At 39.9% G+C, this 22,730-nt stretch overlaps 2 protein-coding genes across 4 annotated transcripts in view; both read left to right on the forward strand.

Moving 5' to 3' along the window:
- Positions 1-22,730, forward strand: part of PURA (purine rich element binding protein A) — a 65,914-nt gene that overhangs the window by 5,502 nt on the left and 37,682 nt on the right. For 2 of the 3 annotated variants that reach the window (XM_054487303.2, XM_054487301.2), the window contains exon 2: positions 505-15,296. The exons of the other annotated variant lie outside the window; for it this stretch is intronic. In XM_054487303.2, coding sequence (XP_054343278.1) covers positions 646-1,614 — 969 coding nt within the window. In that variant the 5' untranslated portion in view covers positions 505-645 and the 3' untranslated portion in view covers positions 1,615-15,296. Of the gene's footprint in view, positions 1-504; positions 15,297-22,730 lie in introns of those variants that run through there. 3 annotated transcript variants of the gene reach the window in all.
- On the forward strand, positions 14,961-15,296 carry IGIP (IgA inducing protein). The gene has a single exon (XM_054487304.2). It carries the CDS (start codon positions 14,961-14,963, stop codon positions 15,120-15,122), a length of 162 nt encoding a protein of 53 aa, XP_054343279.1. The 3' UTR covers positions 15,123-15,296.

Below are 22,730 nucleotides of genomic sequence, written 5' to 3' on the forward strand. Positions count from 1 at the left end.
CTGGCTGAGGCCCGCATGAGAGGGGGTGGCCGTGACTCGGTGTCCCCTCTCTGCAAGGGGCTCTGCTGCGCTGCGCGGGCCCCTACCCCCACATCCTCTTTGGGGGGTCACTGGAAAGCAGAGCTTAGGCCCACTCTCTGTGCTTAGTATGGCAGACTCCTTCTCACCCCTAGTCCCCTAACTCCCCAGGCCGAGGCCGCCTAGGGTCTGCCCAACAGCGACAGCCACGGTGGTGGTGGTGGTAGCAGTGGTGGCAGCAGCAGCGGCAGCAGCAGCTGCGACGCGGCGCGTCCTGCTCCCTCTCCCCCACCCAGCCAGGGTTGTAGGGTGAGGGCCGGTGGGTGGGCGCCGCCTGGCGGGCGGGCGGACGGGGGGCTGGCAGCGGGGAGGGGGCGCAGGTCACGTGCCGGCGGGCGGGTGGGCGCGTACAGTAGGGCGCCCTGCTACTGTACTGGGGAGTCAGTGCCCTGTTACCGGGTCTCGTCTGTCTCGTCTCTCCCGCAGATCTCGCGAGAGTGGCTGACTGGCTGTGGGGGTTGCGGCGGCAGCAGGCGGAGCCGGGGAGGGAAAGCAGCGGCGGCTGAGGCGACTGAGGCGGCGGGCGGAGCGGCAGGCGGCGGCGGCGCGGCAGCGGAGCGCAGCATCATGGCGGACCGAGACAGCGGCAGCGAGCAGGGTGGTGCGGCGCTGGGCTCGGGCGGCTCCCTGGGGCACCCCGGCTCGGGCTCAGGCTCCGGCGGGGGCGGTGGTGGCGGCGGGGGCGGCGGCGGCAGTGGCGGCGGCGGCGGCGGGGCCCCAGGGGGGCTGCAGCACGAGACGCAGGAGCTGGCCTCCAAGCGGGTGGACATCCAGAACAAGCGCTTCTACCTGGACGTGAAGCAGAACGCCAAGGGCCGCTTCCTGAAGATCGCCGAGGTGGGCGCGGGCGGCAACAAGAGCCGCCTTACTCTCTCCATGTCAGTGGCCGTGGAGTTCCGCGACTACCTGGGCGACTTCATCGAGCACTACGCGCAGCTGGGCCCCAGCCAGCCGCCGGACCTGGCCCAGGCGCAGGACGAGCCGCGCCGGGCGCTCAAGAGCGAGTTCCTGGTGCGCGAGAACCGCAAGTACTACATGGATCTCAAGGAGAACCAGCGCGGCCGCTTCCTGCGCATCCGCCAGACGGTCAACCGGGGGCCTGGCCTGGGCTCCACGCAGGGCCAGACCATTGCGCTGCCCGCGCAGGGGCTCATCGAGTTCCGTGACGCTCTGGCCAAGCTCATCGACGACTACGGAGTGGAGGAGGAGCCGGCCGAGCTGCCCGAGGGCACCTCCTTGACTGTGGACAACAAGCGCTTCTTCTTCGATGTGGGCTCCAACAAGTACGGCGTGTTTATGCGAGTGAGCGAGGTGAAGCCCACCTACCGCAACTCCATCACCGTGCCCTACAAGGTGTGGGCCAAGTTCGGACACACCTTCTGCAAGTACTCGGAGGAGATGAAGAAGATTCAAGAGAAGCAGAGGGAGAAGCGGGCTGCCTGTGAGCAGCTCCACCAGCAGCAACAGCAGCAGCAGGAGGAGACCGCCGCTGCCACCCTGCTACTGCAGGGTGAGGAAGAAGGGGAAGAAGATTGATCAAACTGAATGAAACCCCCACACACACACATGCATACACACACACACACAGCCACACACAAAAAAAATATACTGTAAAGAAAGAGAGAAAATAAAAAGTTAAAAAGTTGAAAAAAAAAAAAAAAAACCTGTTAACTCCAAGGGAGCACCACCCACAGAACCTCCACCAACTGACAGTTTCTCTTCTTGACTTGCCACCCATCGCTGGATGTTGTCCACTTTATCCACCATATAAAACAGTAAGCAGCTGCTAAAAACAAAAAAAATACAAAAAGTAATAACATTATATGAACTGTGTTTCCTACTTGATTAAAAAATATAAAGAACTGAGTGTTTATTTCCCTAATTAACCAAGAACTTTTGTACACGTTTAAGCTATTATTATTAAAAAGTGTTTGCAAAATGGTCAAGATTATAATATTGCTGAATTATATAAAAGTCCTTTTCATGTTGAGCTAACATTTGACTTTAGCACAAAAAAGAGATATTTTAGAACACGTAAAATAATATTTTTAGTTTTTCTCATTTTGTTACCAAATTTCAAACCTTACATGGAGGTTATTATAGTATATTTGACACCCTATATACCTGTGATTAGAGATGTGTATATATATGAGGGCTAGGCATGCTGTGTGTCTGAGCTTTGTCTAAATGTTATGCAGAAGTTTGTAGAGTTAAAGGTACGTAGGTTTAATTCATGCAAGGTAAACAATAAGTGCTCTCTTTTATACAATATGCATTGCATCTGGACCTTAAACATAAAAATGGTCAGTGAAACTTCTGTGAACATGAAGAAATTATTAAAAAAGGCATTTAAATGAAATTTGCTAAGTTGTGATTTTTATGGTTGGAACCAAAGTTATTCAAATAGTAAAAGGAAAAAGAAAGAAAAAGGAGATCTCCCATAATATTTTTCTGCATCTGTTTGCTTTGACTGAGTAGGCGTTTTGTCATTATTGTGTATATGAGATGTACTTGTATCGTTCATAATATATTTTTTTTATTATGTGTAGAAAGATTTTAAAAAACTAACGTGCAGCAATTTCCAGTGAACCTGTACTTGGACATCAGGTAGTGAGTCTATTTGTGGTCACTAGCACTGTCTCCTAAACTTGTAAGAGGTCTGAAGCTATTCTTTGATTTTTGCTAGTGCTATTAACTTATGTAGACCTGTTAAAAAGCAGAGCAACACAATTATAGTTATCCTACTGAGCCATGGATTCTGAGTTTTGTTTTAAAAGTGAAAGCCAAGTTGGTGTATGTAAAGGATTTCCATGTAGCTGTGGTGCTAGTTATTACTGGCTACATTATATGCTAAGTGTATTTGTGTTCCCCAAGTGTACAAGCCTTCTATCAAAAGTATGTTCTATAACTCATATATTCAAGGTGTAGGGTATGAAAATGCAAAGTTTAGGAGAGCACTTTACCAAGCTGGTGTCCTCCAAACTGAAATTGTTTGTAACGATAGTCTTTTACAGGTTTTCATTTAAAGATGTTTGTGTGCTTTTAATTGACAACTAACTTCTTGCTGCTGTATAGTAAAATATTAATATATTTTTATCATTAAACTGCTGCATGACTATCATCTTTGAGTGAAGAGAAAATGTTATAAAAAAGATGCCTTAAACAGTACATTTTGGTTTGGAATTCTGTAGAAAGTATTTTGGTAAAAAAAAAAAAAAAAAAAAATGGGTCTTGTCTGACAGAGAGTTCTGGGGATGGAATTGTTTCTTGGCAAATCCAGCCATATAGATCTAACTGCTGTATGTATAAGACACCACCTGTAGGAGCGGGAAGGTATCAGTGCTTCTTATATTGTAAAGCATTGGCCTAGGAAGGCAAACCGTTGTCTTTTTGAAGGATTTTTTTCTGCTGGTCCTTTGGGTTTTGATTTGATATTTTTATGCTCCCTGGTTGAGTGTGTTGTCTTCGTTTTTGAGATCTACTGTATGTGTTGAATAACAAGCTATTTTCATTGTACTGTGCATTTTCCCATTAAATTGTTTGCTTTTAATATTCATACAATGTTAAATATGAGGTGACCGTACAGTAGTTAGGAGTTTCTTTACTTACAAAATCACTGGAAATGATTAAATTGCTTTTCCCCCTCCCCAGAGGTGCATTTTTCTTATTTCCATATAGTAAAGTTGAGCTTTTACAGTGCATAATGTGACATTTGGAATGCTTATCAACTGCATGTAAACATTAATAACCTGCACTTTTTTGTCTTAAGGTTTGTTGAGCTGTTTTGTTCACTGTACTTTAACTGTGATATGGAAAAGACTGCATTCTCTGTGCTGTTACTAATTAGGAAAGAGAATTGCTTTGATTTTGTCTCTTGTTTACTATAGCTTCTTAAAGTTAAGCCTTGTACTACAGGTTGTTGGAGTACTCCTAGATCACTGTTTCATAGTAGCCAGCAATAAGTAGTGCAAGTCAACAAAAACACAGCAAACTTAGGCAAAGTGTCCTTTCTTTGAGATGCGAGTTCTTTCATGAGGTTTTCTTTAGGGCCAGAGTTACCTAAAGTGAAGCCTTTCTTACCTATAGACTTCAGATTCTGCTTGGAATCCCACCGGCTCAAGAAGCACATGTATTGTGCAGTTGTCTTTACACTAAAACAGTTTAATACAATCTAACTATGATTTTGAAACCAGTGTCTGATTTATGGTCAGTGGGTTTAAAAAGAAATCCACATGCAGATCTTTTAAGACTTAAAAAGTGATCGTAGAAAAGACTAAGTGACTGTAAAGATGCTCTTTTTTTAAGCATCTCACTTTACCTCCCCAAGCACCCTCCCAAACCTTGTCTTCCCTCTTCTGTTGCATCCTTTCCCTACCCTTCCCTCCCAGGTGCTCGGTACTTTACCAAGGTTCTATATATCAGTGTTTTATGTTGGAATTTTTCCTTGTTTTTATTTTACTAGTTGGTAAACCCTGTTTATGCTGAAACAAATAAGGAAATGGTATATTTGACCATATGTGTTATTCATAGAAGACAGTATGATCAAATGTGCCAAAAACAAGCAAACAAAACTTAATTCCTGAGAAGTATGCCTTATTTTTATTGATCTGCTTTGTCTTACAATTAAGGTCCAAGAGCTTGGTTAAACTGTATTATTTGCCTAAGTATAAAAGAAAACTTGAACTGCATTGCAATATTGACGTTCTTTAAAATGAGAGACACTGTCAAGTAATTTAATCCAGAGATCAGCCACCAGATTTGAAATGCTTATGTATGTGTGTGTGTTTGGAGTTGTTTTTTCTTTTAAATCACCAAATTTTTTTTAAGCTACTTTTTATTTGTGCCTCCTATTTATCATGCTGATGTTAGAAGCAGCAGTCATCCAGCCACAGAGGGAGCTAAAGTTAACTAACCAGAACTGTAGAAATCATTATACATGCCTTTGACAACAAAGGAAGTTCATAAGAAAAGCCATGTCGGCTTTTCCTCTACTGGATACAGATTGGAGGTAGATGAATATTTGCCAAATGGAAAAAAAGACAATGCTAGTCAGAAAAGACAAACTGTTTTCCAGCTTCTCAAAAAGCCATGGAGAGTAGAAACCAAAACCAACAGGGAAATAAAAAACCTTGAAAGTCTCACTTTCTAGTTGTCCCATGCAGGGGTTGAAATTTGATTCAAAGCGGAAAGTATATTGTGTTTTTTCAGGCCTTCACATCTAGAGAGATGGATAACTTCCAATTTGATTTTTCAGGTAATAGAGAAAGCTGCTAGTAGTTTTAACCCCTGCCTAAAGAAGACAGATACTTCATTTGGGAGCAAATACTTATTGCCTTGAAAAGTAGCACTGTAATAGCCTATGATAATTAGTTGTAGAATAACCTTTATCCCTTTCAAACTATGCAAATTATTAAATAAGTGTAAATTAGGATTCAATAAAAGATAGTTGATTATATTGCAATCAGATGGCATTCACAAACTTAACTGGAGCATATACAAATATATTAGTCTAAGTTTTGTATGCTAACAGAAAGATATAATTTAGCTACCTATTCTAAAAATGGTGAATATTATTAATATTGTATAATAGGAGTGGGAAGACTGCCTCCTTTTTTGAAGAGAGAGATTAAGGATTTTTATAATTGTTTTTCATCAAATTTTAATATTTTTGTCAAATTTTTAGGTATTTAATTTGTAAAACAGTTTGCTTTGTACTGGCATACAGAAAATAGGGTATTGATTTTAAACTTTTTGAAGCCAAGTGATCAAGTACATTTGTAATAAAAGTCAATGGATCTATATCAGTTGTACTCACTGTTTTCATTTCTTATTAATATAGGGATGCTGTACTTTTTCTTAAGGAAAACTGAATTAAATTTGGGTGGAAGGGAGGGGGAAAAGATAAATCCGTTGATAATGAGAATCTGGGTGGGTATCATGGCCCAAGCACTTTATATCATTTTTTAAGTCAGTTAAGATTTGAGATATTTTAAAAGATACTATGTCAACTTTTTTCTTCCTGTTTTCTTATGTAACTTGACGTTTGGGGGGGTTATCTCATTCATTTTTGTTTGTGTTCTTTTAACATTTTGTGTTTTGGCCCTGTTGAAACTTTCTAAACACATTTTTCTTTTATGACATTTTGGGTTATTTGCTAGACCTGGTGACCCCACCGTATAGGCATGATTATTTTTGTCTTCCACACATGGTTCACCTTCTTGTCTACAATATTCCCACTCATTTTTTCAGGTTATATATACACACACATTTCCGGATAATTTTAGAATGAGGCTATCTGAAATTGATGCTCTAGTAGCTTTCATAGCTCCACAATTCATTTTATTTTACATGTGAACATAATTTTAAGATTTTCTTCACCATAAAAAGTGAGATACCAAGTCTAATGACTTTTTTCCCTTTTTAAAATCTTTCGAGTATCAGAATGAGACCTTGCTATCTACGTAAAAGGATGCTAAAACAAGGGCATCTGTAGCAACTTAGGTTTGGAATAGTTGGTGATGACTCTGAGTATAACATTTATAGTTTATTATCCCTAAATTTGAATATCTTCATAATTTGGAGAGAGATGTGTACACACACATACACATATATATGTATATATACATTGTGTGTGTGTATATGTATATAGATTCACATACACATCTCCTTGAGAGTGGAATAAATAGGAGAGATAATTTATTGGAATTGCTTACATAGATAAATTCACCAAAGTTATTTGTGTAGATTTGTTAAAGTGTATCAATTTTTAAATCACAATATTTCTGTTTTCTTCATTGCATATTAACCAAATTTTGGCCATTCGTAAGTATGCTATAGAACTAAAGTGATCACTGCTATTCACGAATTATTATAGAATCTTCTTTGCAGATTTTGTGATTTTTTTTAAGAAAAGCTGATTTTAATATTAATATTTAAGAAGTTATTTGATCCTAAAACAAAACCTAAATTTAAGGTATAGGCCATTTGACACGTCCTTTTTGAACAGAAATTTCATTACAGGCTAAGTGAAAATAAGCCAGAATTAGCATGAGTCAGGTAGAATTTCATGATACAAAAACAACCAGATGAAAAAAGAAATAATGATTGGTTTCAAGCCAATGAATCTGCTAAGCTAACTACCAAGTTTTGATGTTGAATGGTCCAGGCAATTTATGTCTTTAGGAAAGCTGAGTGTGGCAAAGGTCACTTGTTAACATTTTTCTTAACAGGAATGTCATAACTACTCATTCATTTTTATTTTGTCTCCACGTTTGGTATTTGTTTTGTTTTGTGTTTTTCCTTCCTGATGTCCTTTGCTTTTGTGGAAAATTGTCCTGTTGATAGGCAGAAACATGGTGGTGATCCTCTATGTAAAATGTAGTTGCTTCTTACACATCAGAAGTATTTCACTCATTTTGGAATCACAAGATTTTCTTTCATGTTTTCATAAATACACACATTGTTTTGATAATTATTAGCAATTAGCTTATTTTGTAGCATTAGATGGAAAAATTTTTAAGCTAAAGAGTTTAATTTTCTTGATTTTGGTTCCACTTTAATAATTCAAGAGGCCTCCAAGTTCAAGGACCAAGTCCTTATATTCTAGAATTGTGAAAAACATGGAAATACTCTTGTTAGTGTGTGTTTTGGTCTAAGGTAGATTATTAACACAGAAGGATCCTAGGAGGATTTAAGAAAATATGTCCTTATCGTGAAGTGGCAGTTAAAGTTATGGGACAGGTGAATTACCTATTCATCTTGACTAGCTCAAACAATGATAGCCATCAGCTAATGACTTATCAGGCAGATGTTGAGTTTGGGTCAAACTCCCATTCAGCTGGAGTGGATTGGCAATTTTAAATGCAGGTAGTTGGTGGTGGTACTTGACCTACCTCCTTACCATGTACATCTGGCATCTTCTTTCTCCTATCCTTTTTCTTTGTTTCTCTCTCCACTTTTATTCTTGCTGTAGGCCTACCAGTGGCACTCAAGCTTACTTCTTCAGAGAGAAGTAAAGAAATTTCTGACTCCTGCCTTAGAACATAGCTGATGATCCAGAACAATTTCAGTATTATGAGGTAACTGGGCAGTTTTTTTCTGATTGCTATTTTCCCCATAGTCTTAAGCTGGCAGTTTGAAGGTATCTAAATTAATGTTAAGAAACTTGTGAACTGAAGAGAGTAAGAAGTATGTGTATTTTAGGTAAGTTACTGGGAACTGAGACTTATTGGTTTGGAAATTGGAGAGTAGGACGAGGAGAGCTGCTTAATGTGTTTGTGGATGGGGGTTTGAGAGGTATATAGGGAATGGTTTGGAAATAAAGTGAGAGGAATTTTTACTAGAGTTAGGAAAAGGTACTATGATGGAGTCTGAATGAGAGTTATTTGCTAAGGAAATGAAGTTGATCTTCACTAAGGAAGTTTCAATAAAGCCAGAGAAAATGGGTCCCTCACTGATTATGAGAAAGCTGTTAGTTACTATAGCTAGAGTTATGATAATGATGATGCATTATACAAGTCTGTTTTCATGTATAGGATGTCTCCTTTTCTGGGACAAATTAAGTAGCACCATTGTGGAATGACAGCTTTTCTGGTCAAGGCAAGTGGATGCTGGGGAGTTATTATTTTGAGGAAAAGAAAAGAAAATTTCAAGCTTTTCACTGTTATTCTTTTTAAACTATCAGAAATATTTATCACACATACTATCTATTTTCTTGGGCTCTTGTTACAATGTAGTTTACCTTTACTTTTCAAACGGTCCTTAGATCAAATTATTTGATTTTGTACTCTACAAAGACACATATTATTCCTTGCTTTTATAGAACTTTGAGACTTTGGCCCACACAAATTTCTTAGAAGAAGACAATAAACCAGGTAAAAACACTAACTTGCAATTTTAGGTGTCTTTTTTATTTCTTTTACATTTGCAACCATAGCAACCATTTAACCTTGTAGACCTTATGAGGCCCTCAATAATACTGTATTTCTAAAATTAGACAACATACCCCCCAAACTCATGTTTCTGTTTCCCCACTTTCTCTCTTACTTTAAAATTGTAGTATTCCCAAGAGTTCAGTGGTGGCAAATGTTAATAAAATAAGTTAGTAAATTTTGGAGGTTCTTATATCCTTTGTAGGGTAAGCTGATAGTGTTTAGATTTCTGTTCCCATTATTCCAGTAGTGTTTTAAATTATTTAAGATAAATAATTACTGTAATGTTTGTTTTTAAGTTACATAATTCAAGTATGTTTGGATTAACTCTTTGTTGTCAAATTTAGTATGGATTTATTCCTGGTGATTTGGACAGATTACTTTGAAGTTTCATTTTACTCACATCTCTATATATTAGTGATAAAAATATCTTTTAAAAATAGCAAAAAAGTGGTTCTGATTTTGTACTTTGAAGGTAATTTTTCTTTTTTACGAATGTCAAGTTCATTAACAATAGCAGGATTATTTTTACTATAGCTTATTTTGTAGAGTTGGCACTTTAGTATAATTTTCACATTTTATTATGTCAGATTTTAAATTATAATAGTTATATACTATAACTAATTTAAGTCAATGCAGAGCCTTCTTAAATAGCCCCTCCCTTAGAAATTTGTTTTAAAAAAAGTGAATTCCCAAACCTGTGTCAAGAACTTGTGATTTAAATGACTGTGAGACAAGTCCTTGAAAGGCTTCCTTAAGTCTAGTCAGTGGAGATAAATGATAGCCCATTTCCATGCTGCATATAGTTGTTAGGGTTTATAAAGTTGTCAATGTGTAAAAATGCAAAAGCAGGAAAGACTAAAGTTGCCTGTAAAATTTCTAGTTTTCATTATTTGCACTATTTATCTTTGCACTTGATTTTTTGAAAGTTAAGGCTAGTCACTTTCACTTTTGTTTCTAGTCTTTTCTAATTTCTTGCAGAATTGTTTTCAATATCCCACCCAAAGCAAAAATTATATGCAATTAAAAAGACTTTATAAGGCCAAGAAAATATTTCTTAATGTTAGCTGTATAAATCAAAAATTTGTTCTGATAAAATTTTTAATATGGGCCTTTATTTGCCAATAAAATCCTTTGTAAATGTGAGCTTTATTAAACTGTTTAAATAGACAAAGTTAAAGCTTAGGATAGGGAATATATATGTATGTGTATATGAAATGATGTCTTCGAGTTTTAACTTCCAGCCTGAGATGGCCTGGATTTGGTGTGTTAGTTTGTTTCACTGAAGTCAGTGAGATAGGAGTCTAGCTGGGTACATGCTTAAAAAGCTGGAAGTGAAGTAGGTGGCAAGTGGCAGCTCCCTCTTTCATGTAGTTTTCCGTAATGTTCATATAGTTTCCTTATGGTCTAAGTGTTACAACTGGTTTTCAAGTTGTTATATTGAATATTCCTTTTTGGAATTCAGGGTTGAATCACTTTGAGGGGGAAGGGAAGCAAGGGCAAGAGACTTTATTTTAACCAGATGCGGTCTTATGACCTCAAAGATGTGCTCTAGAAAGAAAATAACAAAAAGTGTACCTGTGAACATATTTTTTGTCTTGGTGATATTATGCAACACAGTGTTCAGAATTGCAAAAAAATTTAAAAATTGATAGTTTTATCAATGGAACAGAGAGATGTGTTTTTGGCTAAAATTATTTTTTGTAGGTTATTTGGTTATTTCATTTTATATTCCCTTTCTCATAGCTTTGTACACACCTCATACTTAAAACCAAGTGAGAGGCCTCTTTTCAGATCTGGTTTATTTTTGGAATGCCTGAGTGTGTTTCCAGATTGGGGGGGGTGGTGGTGTTTTCCTTTTTGACATGCTCTTAGCATGTTTTGCTAGTCATTCTGGATCTTATGTTTGCAAATTCTGTTGAACATGCAGTGATGTATTTGAAATGAGAAAGTCCTCTATAACATAGTGTGAATGTTTGTGGCCAATTCAGTTGTGGAATCTTAGGCTTTGTTTTTACTTTGGGTAGAAGTTTAACTTCCGTTGTTCAGATTTTAGGTTTATCTAGTGAAATTGTGCCAGGTAGTTGTCTAAATATGGACCAATTTTGGGAAATGAAGGTTAATAAGTGTATATTTGATTCTAGATAATCCTTTACTCAAAATCATAAGTTAAAGATTCACATCATTGAGAGTTATCTAACTTCTATGTTGTCGAATCTTTAAATGTGGATGATATTCAGCATTCTATCTATGAATTTCCTTTAGGAAAAGAGAAAAATTCAGTCTCCGAACCTTTTCTTGGAGACAAAATTTACCACATATCGAAAATGAAAAAAATTTAGAAAGCAATTTGATTATTTTTTAATGGAGTTTAACCAGCTTAATTAATGATTTTTCCCAGTTTGAAGCACTTATTTTCCCAGTGTGAATAAAGGGAAAAGATCAGCAATTTGTCCCTGGCCTTTTTCGAGGCCATTTTTAGTTTTCTGCCCCCATTTCCCAGTCCTGGTATAAAATGAATTACGGGTATCCCTCTAAGTCCCTATAACCCTTTTTGGGGGTCACAGATACCTTTGATAATCTGATGAAAGTGTGATGGATCCTCTACCCAGGAAAAAAAAATGCACATACCTGGATAGTTTTGCATACAACCTCAGGGGCATCACACATCTTCTGAAACCCAAGTTAAAGATCTCTGCTCTAAGTATATTGTAGAGAATTTTAGTGCAAATTGTTGATAAAATTAGGAACCAACTATTGGCTTAAAACCTTTCATATTGGAATTATTGTTAGATGGTGGCCCCTACTAGCAAAATGTGACATTGCAACCAGCTTTGTTAGACATTATAACATCCAGAGAGAAGGGAAGAAAGCAAAGTTCTGAAAGCTATTTATAAGGAGTCAGGGCATCTCTAGACATGGGAGCCTTCCTGGTTCAAGGCAGGGGTCAGGGTGCCTGACAATTTCTAGCAGGGTAGAGTTTGATAAACCACAATGCTCAGGATGCCAAGGGGTTAGCCATTATCTTAACCCCTTCCTCACCAAAAGATTTTAGTTTTGTCTGTTGGGAAACAAGATGTCACTAGGGAAAAAAAGATTTGCCTTACAACTTTGCTGGAACACATCAGTTTGGTGACGTTGGGACACTAGTGTTATTTTTGAGAAGGCGCATAAAACCAAAGTAAATTATTCTCTATGTAGAACATTTATTTACTAGTAACATTTGTTTGGGTGTATTCGCTTTGACAATTTTTACCAGTAAATATTGGTTTTATTTAAAACTGGGAATCCAGTTGATATATAGGATAGTTGATATATCTGTTCTTTCCCCCATGTAAAGCATAGTTAAAAGATTTATGCATACTTTTTACTTTTCTCTCTTAATGCCATGGGGTGGGGAGGGTGGGTGGGGGAAAGATTTTTGAGTCTACAACTGACAAAATGTCTTCTTCAAATTAAAAAAATTGAGAAGCAGCACTTTAAGTCTAACTCTACACCATTTTATTGCATGTATTAGTTTTATTAATGATTTTTGGTGCATGCCTTTGGGCTTATTCAAAAGTGTACAATAGGAAAGTATATTTCCTTTCTTAGAAAGGAGATGTTTTCTACTTTGCAACATGTGATTACAAAAATCTTCCTCTGTGGGAAGATTAACCATGTATTGAACTACTGAAAAGTATATATTTTTAGATATACAGAAGGAATCTACATGGAGCAGCATTCAGACCTATATAGAAGTCATAGCATTCTGTATAGGACCAAAAAGGAAATAACATTAAACACTTAAACAGACTTTGTTGGGTAGAAATACCTTTAGATCTTGCATTTACTTCCAAAAAGAAAAAATGCCACAGAAGTTTGCTGAAAACTTTTGTCGTTTGAATTTTCTCTGTCAGTGTATTTAGCCCAAATACAACAGCTTTGGGTTAGCACACACATAAGAATCAAAAAAACAAAGCTCACTAAATAAATCAGCCTGGTTTGCCAATCCAGCTTGACTGAAATAAGTAAACCAATCACTTGCAACATGAAAAACTGTCCAACTCCTCTAAGGTTCTGACAAAATAACCTTGGCTGATGTGGGAAGACTCCCACTTTGATTACTGACCTGACAGTGAAGATTCATGCTTGACATGATTTCAGACTTGACAATGTCTGTTTAAGGAGCTATGGTACAGTTTGCTAATTCAATCCCAGATACCTGTTGATTACCTGTGAGATCTAGAGTCCAAAGTAGCCAGCAGCCATATCCCTGAGTGCTCTGTGCCCATCAGATATCTTAAAGTAAGCAGGGTTGGGACAGGTCACAGCTTGGATGATTGACCTCAGGTGCCATAGACAGCCCCAGATTCAAGAATTGTATCTGCTTTCTTGGCAGTCGTCACTGAACTAATGTCCCATACTGTGTTACTTACTGTAGATGCTCTCTTTTAGAGGAGGCCCAGAGCACACATCCTAATCGCTAGCGGTACTCAGAGAGGGGGTGCTAACTCTGATGCCCTGGCCAAATTCCAGTTTAGGGATGTGGGTCTTCTTCTTGTCATTCTAATTGGAAATGTGCATCACTTCCCATTTTTCTTACTGATCTCAGTGCAAACTACACTAGTCTGTTTCTTTGCCCTGGTCTCAAGTCTCTAAGATGCTGGTGTGTATTATATGGGCTAAGTTCATGTGTTATCCTAAGGCACAAGAGTTGAGGAATGGGTGAGCTTGGTGTCAGAGCGCTGTGTGGTTGGAGGGTGGACTCTTGTGATGCTGTGGGGATGAAATTGGCCCTCTTTTAGCATAAGTTGGGGAGTGTGCACTGGCTGGAGGCTTCCAGAGGCTTCCAGCCATGAGGTGTGAGCTGAAACCAATTTTTCCTCTTTCCTTATAGCATGTTGAGAAAATCTGTTGGGTTTTCAGCAGTCAGGGAAGGCCGGAGTTCTGCTTTAATCTGGGTAACTGAGGCTAATGTGAGCAAGACTTTGGTTAATTAACTGGGTTCTCAGATGCCACAGACTCCGTGAGAAGTCACCATTATTTTCAATGGTTGTGATAGAATTTCCCCCAGTAGCCATTATTTTAAGATTATATTGCAGAGTTGCTTTATTTTGAGCTTTTTGTGTATACACAATCCCAAACTGGAAGAAATTTTAAAAAAAGGAATCCTGCTGTGAAAGGTATATATTACTCTAGATTTTTCTTACTGTAAATATTGTAAGATTGTAATACTGTCGATATTTTATTAACCAACAAATGTTAATCTATGTGAAATCAGACTTATTTTAAATGTGCTTCTTATTTACTGTGTGTGGTCCCTGTTGCTGACAGTATTAAGTTATATTCTGATGTAAGATTAACTTTATTAAAGAATGTAAACATTAATGTTTCCTTATGGGAAAACAAATAAAGTATAAAGAAGACAATTCTTTTCATTGAAATATACTGTGTATTTACACTTGCTAGACCCAGCACCACTTATAAATTTAGTACACTGTTCAGAATTTTAGTTAACACAGCTGACATGGTTGTGCTCTGTTTGAAAGTCTTAAGAATAGGTATTGTTGGAATATACAGTTTGTATTTGTCTGCTGTGAATCATAATCTTGAAATTTCTAATCAAGTTTGTAAAATTTTTATAGTGAAACATTTTAATGACAATTTAAAAATTTATCTTCTCTAAAGAATGGTCAAAACAATGTCCTTTCAGAAATAGAATTGTTCTTTAATATCTTTCCAAAATGACTTTGGTTAAATGGACCAGATGTATATTAGTTAAAATTTAGGACTAAGTTGTTGATATTCTTTGAGTTTACAAGTTAATCCTTATTGGAGATGTGCCAATATACAGTTAGAATATCATTAATTTGCACTGTTTGGGGACCCCATTTAAGAATGCTGAATTTTGCCAACTAAGAAGTAAGCAAATGCAATTTAAAAAGTAAATTTGAGCATTCTGTATTAAATATGTGCAGTTATTATCACATGAAGAAACGCAGTGTGTCGGGCTGTAATATTACCATATTTGCTGTCATGTTCTCCCATCTCAGTGCTGGGAACTCACCATGTGGAAACCAAGCAAACGTGTTGTGCATCAGCCGGCTTGAGTTTGTTCAATATCAAAGCTGAAAACTAGCGAGGTCTGCTGTACTGCTTATTGAAGTATTGTGATTATTTTAGGCATTGATTCTTACAAAATATATACTGTAACAGTATACTTTGTACAGATTTAAATTTTATTTGAAAAAATGAAATAAAGTAGGCAAAAAAATAAAGATGTTTATTTTTCATGTGACTGTATAATCAGATCAGTCTTTTGTTTCAGTGCTTTTTGGGGGAAGGGGTCTGGTTGCGATCATGGTTTGTTTTTTTTTTTTGATAGGTGGAAACTTTTTAGGACTCAGTAGCAGGTATACTTGCCTGTTACTTATGATCATTAATTGGCTACAAGCATTAAGTGTGCTCTCATACTAGAGAACTCTATCTTCTGTTTTATTTTAAGGTAGGTTTGCTTATTTTTAAAAATTTTATGTGAATGGCCTCCCTATCCTGGCATATTGGGTCATTTAAAAAATTCTCTGGTGGTATGACAGTGAACCTAGCCATCATGTCGAAGAGAAGGAAGACCTTTTCCCATAGATCATGCTCCATTCTCATGGAAGATTTTTTGTTTTCTGTCAGTTACAATAAGAAAAATTTAATTATCATGGGTACATACTAGTTATACATACTTATGGGGTACATGTAACATTTTGAAACAAGCATACAATGTAATGATTAAATCAGGATGACTGGGGTATCCATCACCTGAAGTATGTATAATTTCTTTGTGTTAGGAACATTCTAATTCCACTCTTAGTTATTTGAAATATATAATAAATTATTTTTAATAGTTGTCCTATTATGCTTTGAACACTTAGAAAATAGAGGTTGCGGTTTAAAATCTCTTTCAAAACTGTTTTTCTAGTGAGTGGAATGGCAGACAGTGAATGAAGCTACCAATAAAAACAAGACACAGGAGCCATCCCTCAGGATAGTTTCAGTGGGGCCTTCTAGAAAAGTAGATTATCTGACCAACAAGAACCACCCATTTTGACCTCTAACTTAAAAACCAACAAAGGCCTCAGAAGCCTCAGGTATATATTTTCCTCAGCCTTTTTAAGTAGAGTTTGAAGTTTTATTTGTAGCTTTCTCCTTTTATCTTTTTTTATGTTTTCACTTACCTTCAAGCTGGATATGAGGAATGCTTGGAGCAAGTAGTTCTCCAAGATACCTGGCAAAAATCACACTATGAAAAATCTCTCAATTTACTTAAGTATATACGACAGCAGTTATATTCTAAAACTTGATGCATGTCCATAGGCTATCTCAAGTTCACATTATTACAGTTCCAGGCTTCTCTGGGGGAATCCCAAGAGAGTTCATTATGAGTATTGTTTTGTTGTTTTCTTGCTAAAAAGGCCCTCCTTGGCTGGGCATGGTGGCTGACACCTGTAATACCAGCACTTTGGGAGGCCTAGGTGGGCGGATCACTGGAGGTCAGGAGTTGAAGACCAGCTTGGCCGACATGGTGAAACCCTGTCTCTACTAAAAAATACAAAAATTAGCCAGACGGTAGTGCACATCTGTAGTCCCAGCTACTTGGGAGGGTGAGGCATGAGAATTGCTTGAACCTGGGAGTTAGACATTGCAGTGAGCCGAGATTGCGCCACTGCACTCCAGCCTGGGTGACAGAGCGAGACTCTGTCTCAAAAAAGACAAAATAAGTAAATAAAATAAAAAGGCCCTACTTTGGAGTGAACAGAAGGATGAACTAGCTTCCACATATGACAACCACCAACTTCAATAAAAATAATGGAGAAACTTTGCTTTATGAAAACTGAAAGCTGACAGTGCCACTGTTTTAGAGAGGTAGGTGGGGTGCCTAAGAAACTTCAGTTTCCCTAAGTTCTAGGGCGCCTCTGATTTGGGGGGTGCACACACAAGACAGGTGGCTACTTCCTGAAGAAGAGACCAGATTCTGCTCTCTTCTCTGCAGAGATCAGATAAATCCTTGGGTCCCTGTCCAAGAGAAGGACTCAAGCACAGGAGGTTGTGGTGGAAATTCCAGCCATGATTTACTCCAGCAAGTATAAGGGAGTGAAAAGTCAGGAGTCAGGCCCTTCATCTTTTAAAGACTCCAAAAGGACCATGATTAAATATGTCCAATGGTCAGTTGGACAGCAAGAGGCCCCAAGGTGAGGTCCTACTGAAGGGCTACAGGAGGAGCATCCCAGACGGCCAGGTCAGAACTACAAGGCAATGCTGGTAGGGCCGTGGGGAGCCCCCTCAAGAAAGGAACCCAGCATGCTCAAACAGAGCTATTTGTCATTTTTCTTCAGTCTTTCTTTTCTAAGATGTAATTGGTGGTCTCTTCCTACCTCCACCTCCAATGGATGTTAACTTTCATTTAACCATGTGGTATATCATTTATTTTGGTATTTTGCATGGCTTTTAGAAATCCTTTGTTCCTAGTCTCAGTAACAATTTATTTCTAAGCAGTCAGGACTGTTTTATCTTGGGTACTGAGTTTTGGAAGAGGTCCTGCTCTTTCAGGACGAGAGGAAAGAGAGTTCTCTTTTCAGTGTTTACCTGCTAGGTCACCTCAGGGCCGGCACACACCTCCACTGTTCTCACTTCAGCAACCCCACCCCACCCCCACCCCGCCTTCTAGAACTTCAGGAGGAGGAGCCACAGTTTTTCCCCTGAAATTGGGGATTCTACCTAAATATTGCAAATCTTCAGAGTGTTTCCAATGACATCGATACAATTTTCCTACCAATATTGATTTTCATTCACTTCGATTTCCTCACATCAGGCTATTTGGCACTTAGGTTGGCAGTGAGAAAATGTCACAAAACAGACTCACTGAATGTTGCAAGGCTTAAAAGAATAGGATATCACTACCTTACAGCCAGCAGGGGTGTCTAGTTAACCCCACCATCGTAGGCATCCTGGCTCTCCCTGCATGCTCATCTCACACCTCAGACCTCTGTCAGCCTTTCGTGGAGACTAGCAGTAGCTGTAACATAGCTCCACTTTCTGTTTCTGGCAATGTCACTTAGGGTGGGTCTGTACTGCCACCATCCCAAATTTCTTCATGCTCACCACACTTTATTTTTTAAACATTGAGTGCTTAAAATATTCAAGGCACCAAGCTAAGCATTTTACCTGGGTTATTTTACTTCATTCTTACTGTAACTCTACGAAATAGGCACTATTATTACCCTCACTTTATAGATGAGGATACTAAGGCACAGAACGATTAAATGACATGCCTAGAACTCCACAGTCAGGATTCAAGTCCAGGTAGGATGATGGCAAAGCACATCCACAGTCTCAATCACTCTAATATGTTGGCTTCTCTATGAAGTTGCCTCCTCATCCCTTAATTTGTTGGGTCTCCCTGACTTTGACTTTGCCCCATCTAAGGATATATGTAGCTGAGTGTCAAAGCTAACGTTACCTGGAGCAAAGGAGGATTCTTCTGCATAGCTCAAAAGCCACACTTCCTGTTTCAGAGGTTGATTCATGAATGAATCCACATTTTCATCTCCCCCTCCCCTTTCATGGGGAATGACTTACTCAGAGCAGGTCTGAAGGAAGCTGGCAGATGGCCCTACCAGGCCTCTCTCCACTGCTCTTGCTTAAAGTAAGCACAGCCCTGAGTACTATTCCTGCCTCTTCCCGCCCTTACCACAATGACCTGATCAAAGGGTTCTGTGAATGAGGCTCTTGAATTCTGTCTAGTTGAGTTGATTTCCTTCCTATGCCCAGCTTCTATCCCTTAGCAGACACCCTTTCTTCCTTAGAGCAGGCCTCCTATCTGAGCCCATGTGGCTTCAGACACAAGTTCAACAACAAGTATCAGGAGATAGTCTCTAGGAGAGGATCTGGGTCTGCCCTGATTCTCAAAACCTCACTGTTCACCAACAATTGGTGCAGCAATTGGATCAGCCAGAGAAAGCCATGTAGTTTTCAGCTCAGTTTTGCTTGGGCTTTTAAGTTTCTGGAGGCATTTTCCTGCACCCTATAAAATGCTATTTCCCAGATGTTTCCTGACCTCAAGGAGAGGTCCAGAGTCTGTAATTCTCCAGGGGCTTCTTCCAAAAATAAAATCTCAAGTTCCTTGGGACTTAGGGGTAGTTTCAAGGGCTATGGCATCGGTTGGAACTCCTGTGTGAAAAAGAAAGATCATAATTTGAACTTGAACTCTTTGTGGTTTTTGGTATCCTCTAAAGCAGTGGTTCTCAAAGTGTAGCCCCTGGGCCAAGCATCCCCTCACATTCTTGGGTCCCACTCCAAACCTACTGAATTAGAACCTCTGGGGCTGGGCCCCAGCATCCATATTGTAACAAGCCCTCCAGGTGATTCTGAAGCACACTAAAGTGTGAGCACCACTGCTCTCTAAAGCAAAGGTTCTTTATCTCTTTTGGAGTCTTAGGCTGGAGAATCTGATGAAAGCTTGAGGCTCTCTCAGCTGCATCACAGATTCCCCAAAGGTCCAAGTTAAGAATCCTTGCTCTGGAACTTAGAGCTTGTCTGTCCGTCTCTGGCTTCCACCTGCTCTAGCACCACTACAAGGAGGGGTGGCCACATACTCCCTGTTTCTCCTTTCATCTGTGCACTGTTGGATGTCACTGATGGTGTGCATTCCCTGCACCAGACAGCACAGGGATAAGGGTTTGCTGCTCCCTGTATGTGCTGCAGCTGTAGCCCATGTACTCTAAACAAAAACCAAATGCTCAGGCATGGGGTGCCAGGTTAGGAGTCCAGGACCAAATAGAAAAGTGATTCCTCCTGGACCTAGGAGCGGTGTGTTGGAGCACAACTGCTAAAACTGCTGAACTTCCTGTGACAGTCCTGGCTGGGTTATGTTCACGACAGCCAGAGCTTTGTCATCGGCAAGCTTTGGTCTCCAAGAGAACTCCCAAGACAAGTCCTAGATTTTTATTTTCTAGATAAAAGCATCTCAACTTGTACCTTCTTAAGCTGTTTTCACCTGAGTAGCCAGTTATTTGGCTCTGAGGGCAGTGCTCTACTTTTTCTCCACAGTCATTCTTGGGCCATGACTTGAAGGTGGTACTCAGAGCAACTTCATTGGGAAAAGTCCCTTCTCTAAATTCAGGGACTCATAAGGAGATTGACTCTGAAAAGAGTGCCTAAAGCTGCAGAGCTCGGCTGTCCTCTGGCTGGTAGAATGCTTCCTTATTCTGAGAGGTGGCCCAGGGAAGAAAGGCCTATGTCTGCACTCTCACTTTATACATCTGAAACAAAAGCTTAATCCCCTCACAAAACCCATCCTCTCCCCATCTTCGTCCTTCCCGTTGCAGTAAAGGGCACTACCATATACACATTGCTCAAACAAAAAACAAAGAGCTGGTTCCACATTCTAGTTTCTTTCACCCCTAATATTCAGACTATATCCTGTGTCTGGCCATACCTCATCACCTATACCACTGTCACTCTAGCTCAAGTGATTCTCAAACTTTAGCCTGCATCACCTAAAGGGGTCGTTAAAACATATACCACTGGGCCCATCCCAAGTTGCTGATTCAAAGGTCTGGGGTAGGAGCCTGAGAATTTGCATTTCTAACAAGTTCTCAGGTGATGCTGATGCTATTGATCTAGGAACAACACCTTGAAAACTGCTGCCCTAATCTATCATATCCAGAGTGTCCATATGTCCCACTTTGCCAGAGACCATCTGGTTATGCCTGTTGTCCCTGCTTAATTATTTGTAGCACCCCTGTTTACCTGCACAAGTATCTTGGTCTGGATGACAAATGATGTGGGCACCGATTTTCTCACCTAACAGCCTCCTCACTGGTCCCCCTATTGCCATGATTGCCCTGTGTAATCCATTCACACAGCAGCTAGAGTGATCTTCTAAAAAGTACTAAGTGGATGATGTCACCCCTGCTTCCCATTACACTTAGAATAAAAGTCTGACTCTCTACTATGGTTACAAGGCCTCTATGATCTGGCCCTACTTAACTCTCCAGCTTTCTCTCCTTCCTCTCACTCACTTGTTCATTTCTCTCAAGCAATAGTGGTTGCCTTTCTGTTTTTTAAATGCACAGAGCCCACTGCCACCTAAGGGCCTTTGGCATTGCTTTTCTTTCTTCCTTTAATGCACTTCCCCCAGATCTTCAGATGGCTAGCCCTTTTTCATAATCAAGCCTCAGGTCTCATGTTCTCTCTTCAAAGAGGCTTCCCCTGACAACCAAACTGAAATGGTCCCTTCCAATCACTCTCCCTTACCACTCTGTTTCAGTTTTCTTCCTAGTGCTTATCACTGTCCAGATTGTCTTCCTCATGTATTTTTTTTTCTGTTGATGGTCTAACACTGAGGGCAGGATTCACCATGGCATCTCCAATGCCCAGATGAGTCTGGCAGGCACATAGCAGACATTCTGCAAATATCTGATGACAAAATGATTGGACGCCAGTGAGTCCAGACCATTTTTGGGAGTCACCTGTGCCTCTGGGGCTGACTTCCTTATCCACTTTGAAGGTGGGTACTGTCGTTACTGCTTTATCTCTCCTCTGTCCTACAGGTGGTATAAAACAGAGATCCTAAAGATGAGATGATCTTCTCGCCTGCAGTCAATTAGCTTCCGGCATCTCCCACCTCTGTGTAGCTTCCTGCGTCTTCCACCTCTGTGTAGGCCCAACATCTCCTCTCCCTATTTCATCTCCGAGATGAGGCTCTGGGGCAAGGACAAGCAACCCTGGACTCAGCAGATAGCTTAATGCCCACTCTGTCTCCAACCGCCTCCCAAAACATGGTTGAGGCTCTAGCCATTCAGCATGTACTTGGGGCCCCCTTGGCCACTGGGCATACAATGGGCAACATCCTTCTGTACCTTTCTCTTGGTTTGCTGGGCACTCACTCTCCCTGGAATCCACTAACTGAGGAAAGGGAGGAGACTAGCTGTTTGAGAATTGATGTGCCCTGTTTCCAAATGCTGAGGGGTAGGAGGTGTCTAGAGAATCCTGGCCCCCATAAGGCACCAGCACCATTGGTGACACTTTACCACATTTGGGCTACTCTACTCTCTGTTTCTCAGCACTCCACACACACACACACCCCAAATATTTAAAATGGGAGTGATGACAACTAATCCCCCACCAACAACGTTCCAGTGGTAAAATAGAAATGAGTCTTTCTCCTTGATTCTAAACCTGAAGGGAAATAAGGTTCCTGGGCTGAGCTGAGTTTAAAATAAATTTAGGCTCCCAGATAAATTTAGGGCTATAGAGTATGGATTCAAATAGCAAAGTCAGACAGAGATAGGAGAGAGAGTTTGAGGATTTCCAACCAACTCTCCATAAAGTGAGTCCCTTTTGAGAACCAGGCTGCCACATGGTGGGCAGCGGATGGGGAGGCGGAAGCAAGAACTAGAGCTCTCACTCTGGAGATTATCACTCTGGACGATTTCCTAGGCCTTTGTCTGAGTATTGGTCTTTTGGGAAGGAGCATGAGAGTGGAGGTTAAAAGTATTGATTTGAAATCAGGCCTAAATCAAATTCAGGCTCACTCTCTCACTAGTTCTGTGGCCTTAAGCAACTCTACTAAGCCTCTCCTAGTCTCATTTCTTGATCTTGTAAATGAGATAACAAGAGTGCTTACTTCATTAGATTTTGGGGAAGATGAAATAATTTATGCCAAGAGCTTATAGCATAGTGCTTGGC

Source organism: Pongo pygmaeus, chromosome 4 (genome assembly GCF_028885625.2).
Source record: "Pongo pygmaeus isolate AG05252 chromosome 4, NHGRI_mPonPyg2-v2.0_pri, whole genome shotgun sequence".
Taxonomy (NCBI): domain Eukaryota; kingdom Metazoa; phylum Chordata; class Mammalia; order Primates; family Hominidae; genus Pongo; species Pongo pygmaeus.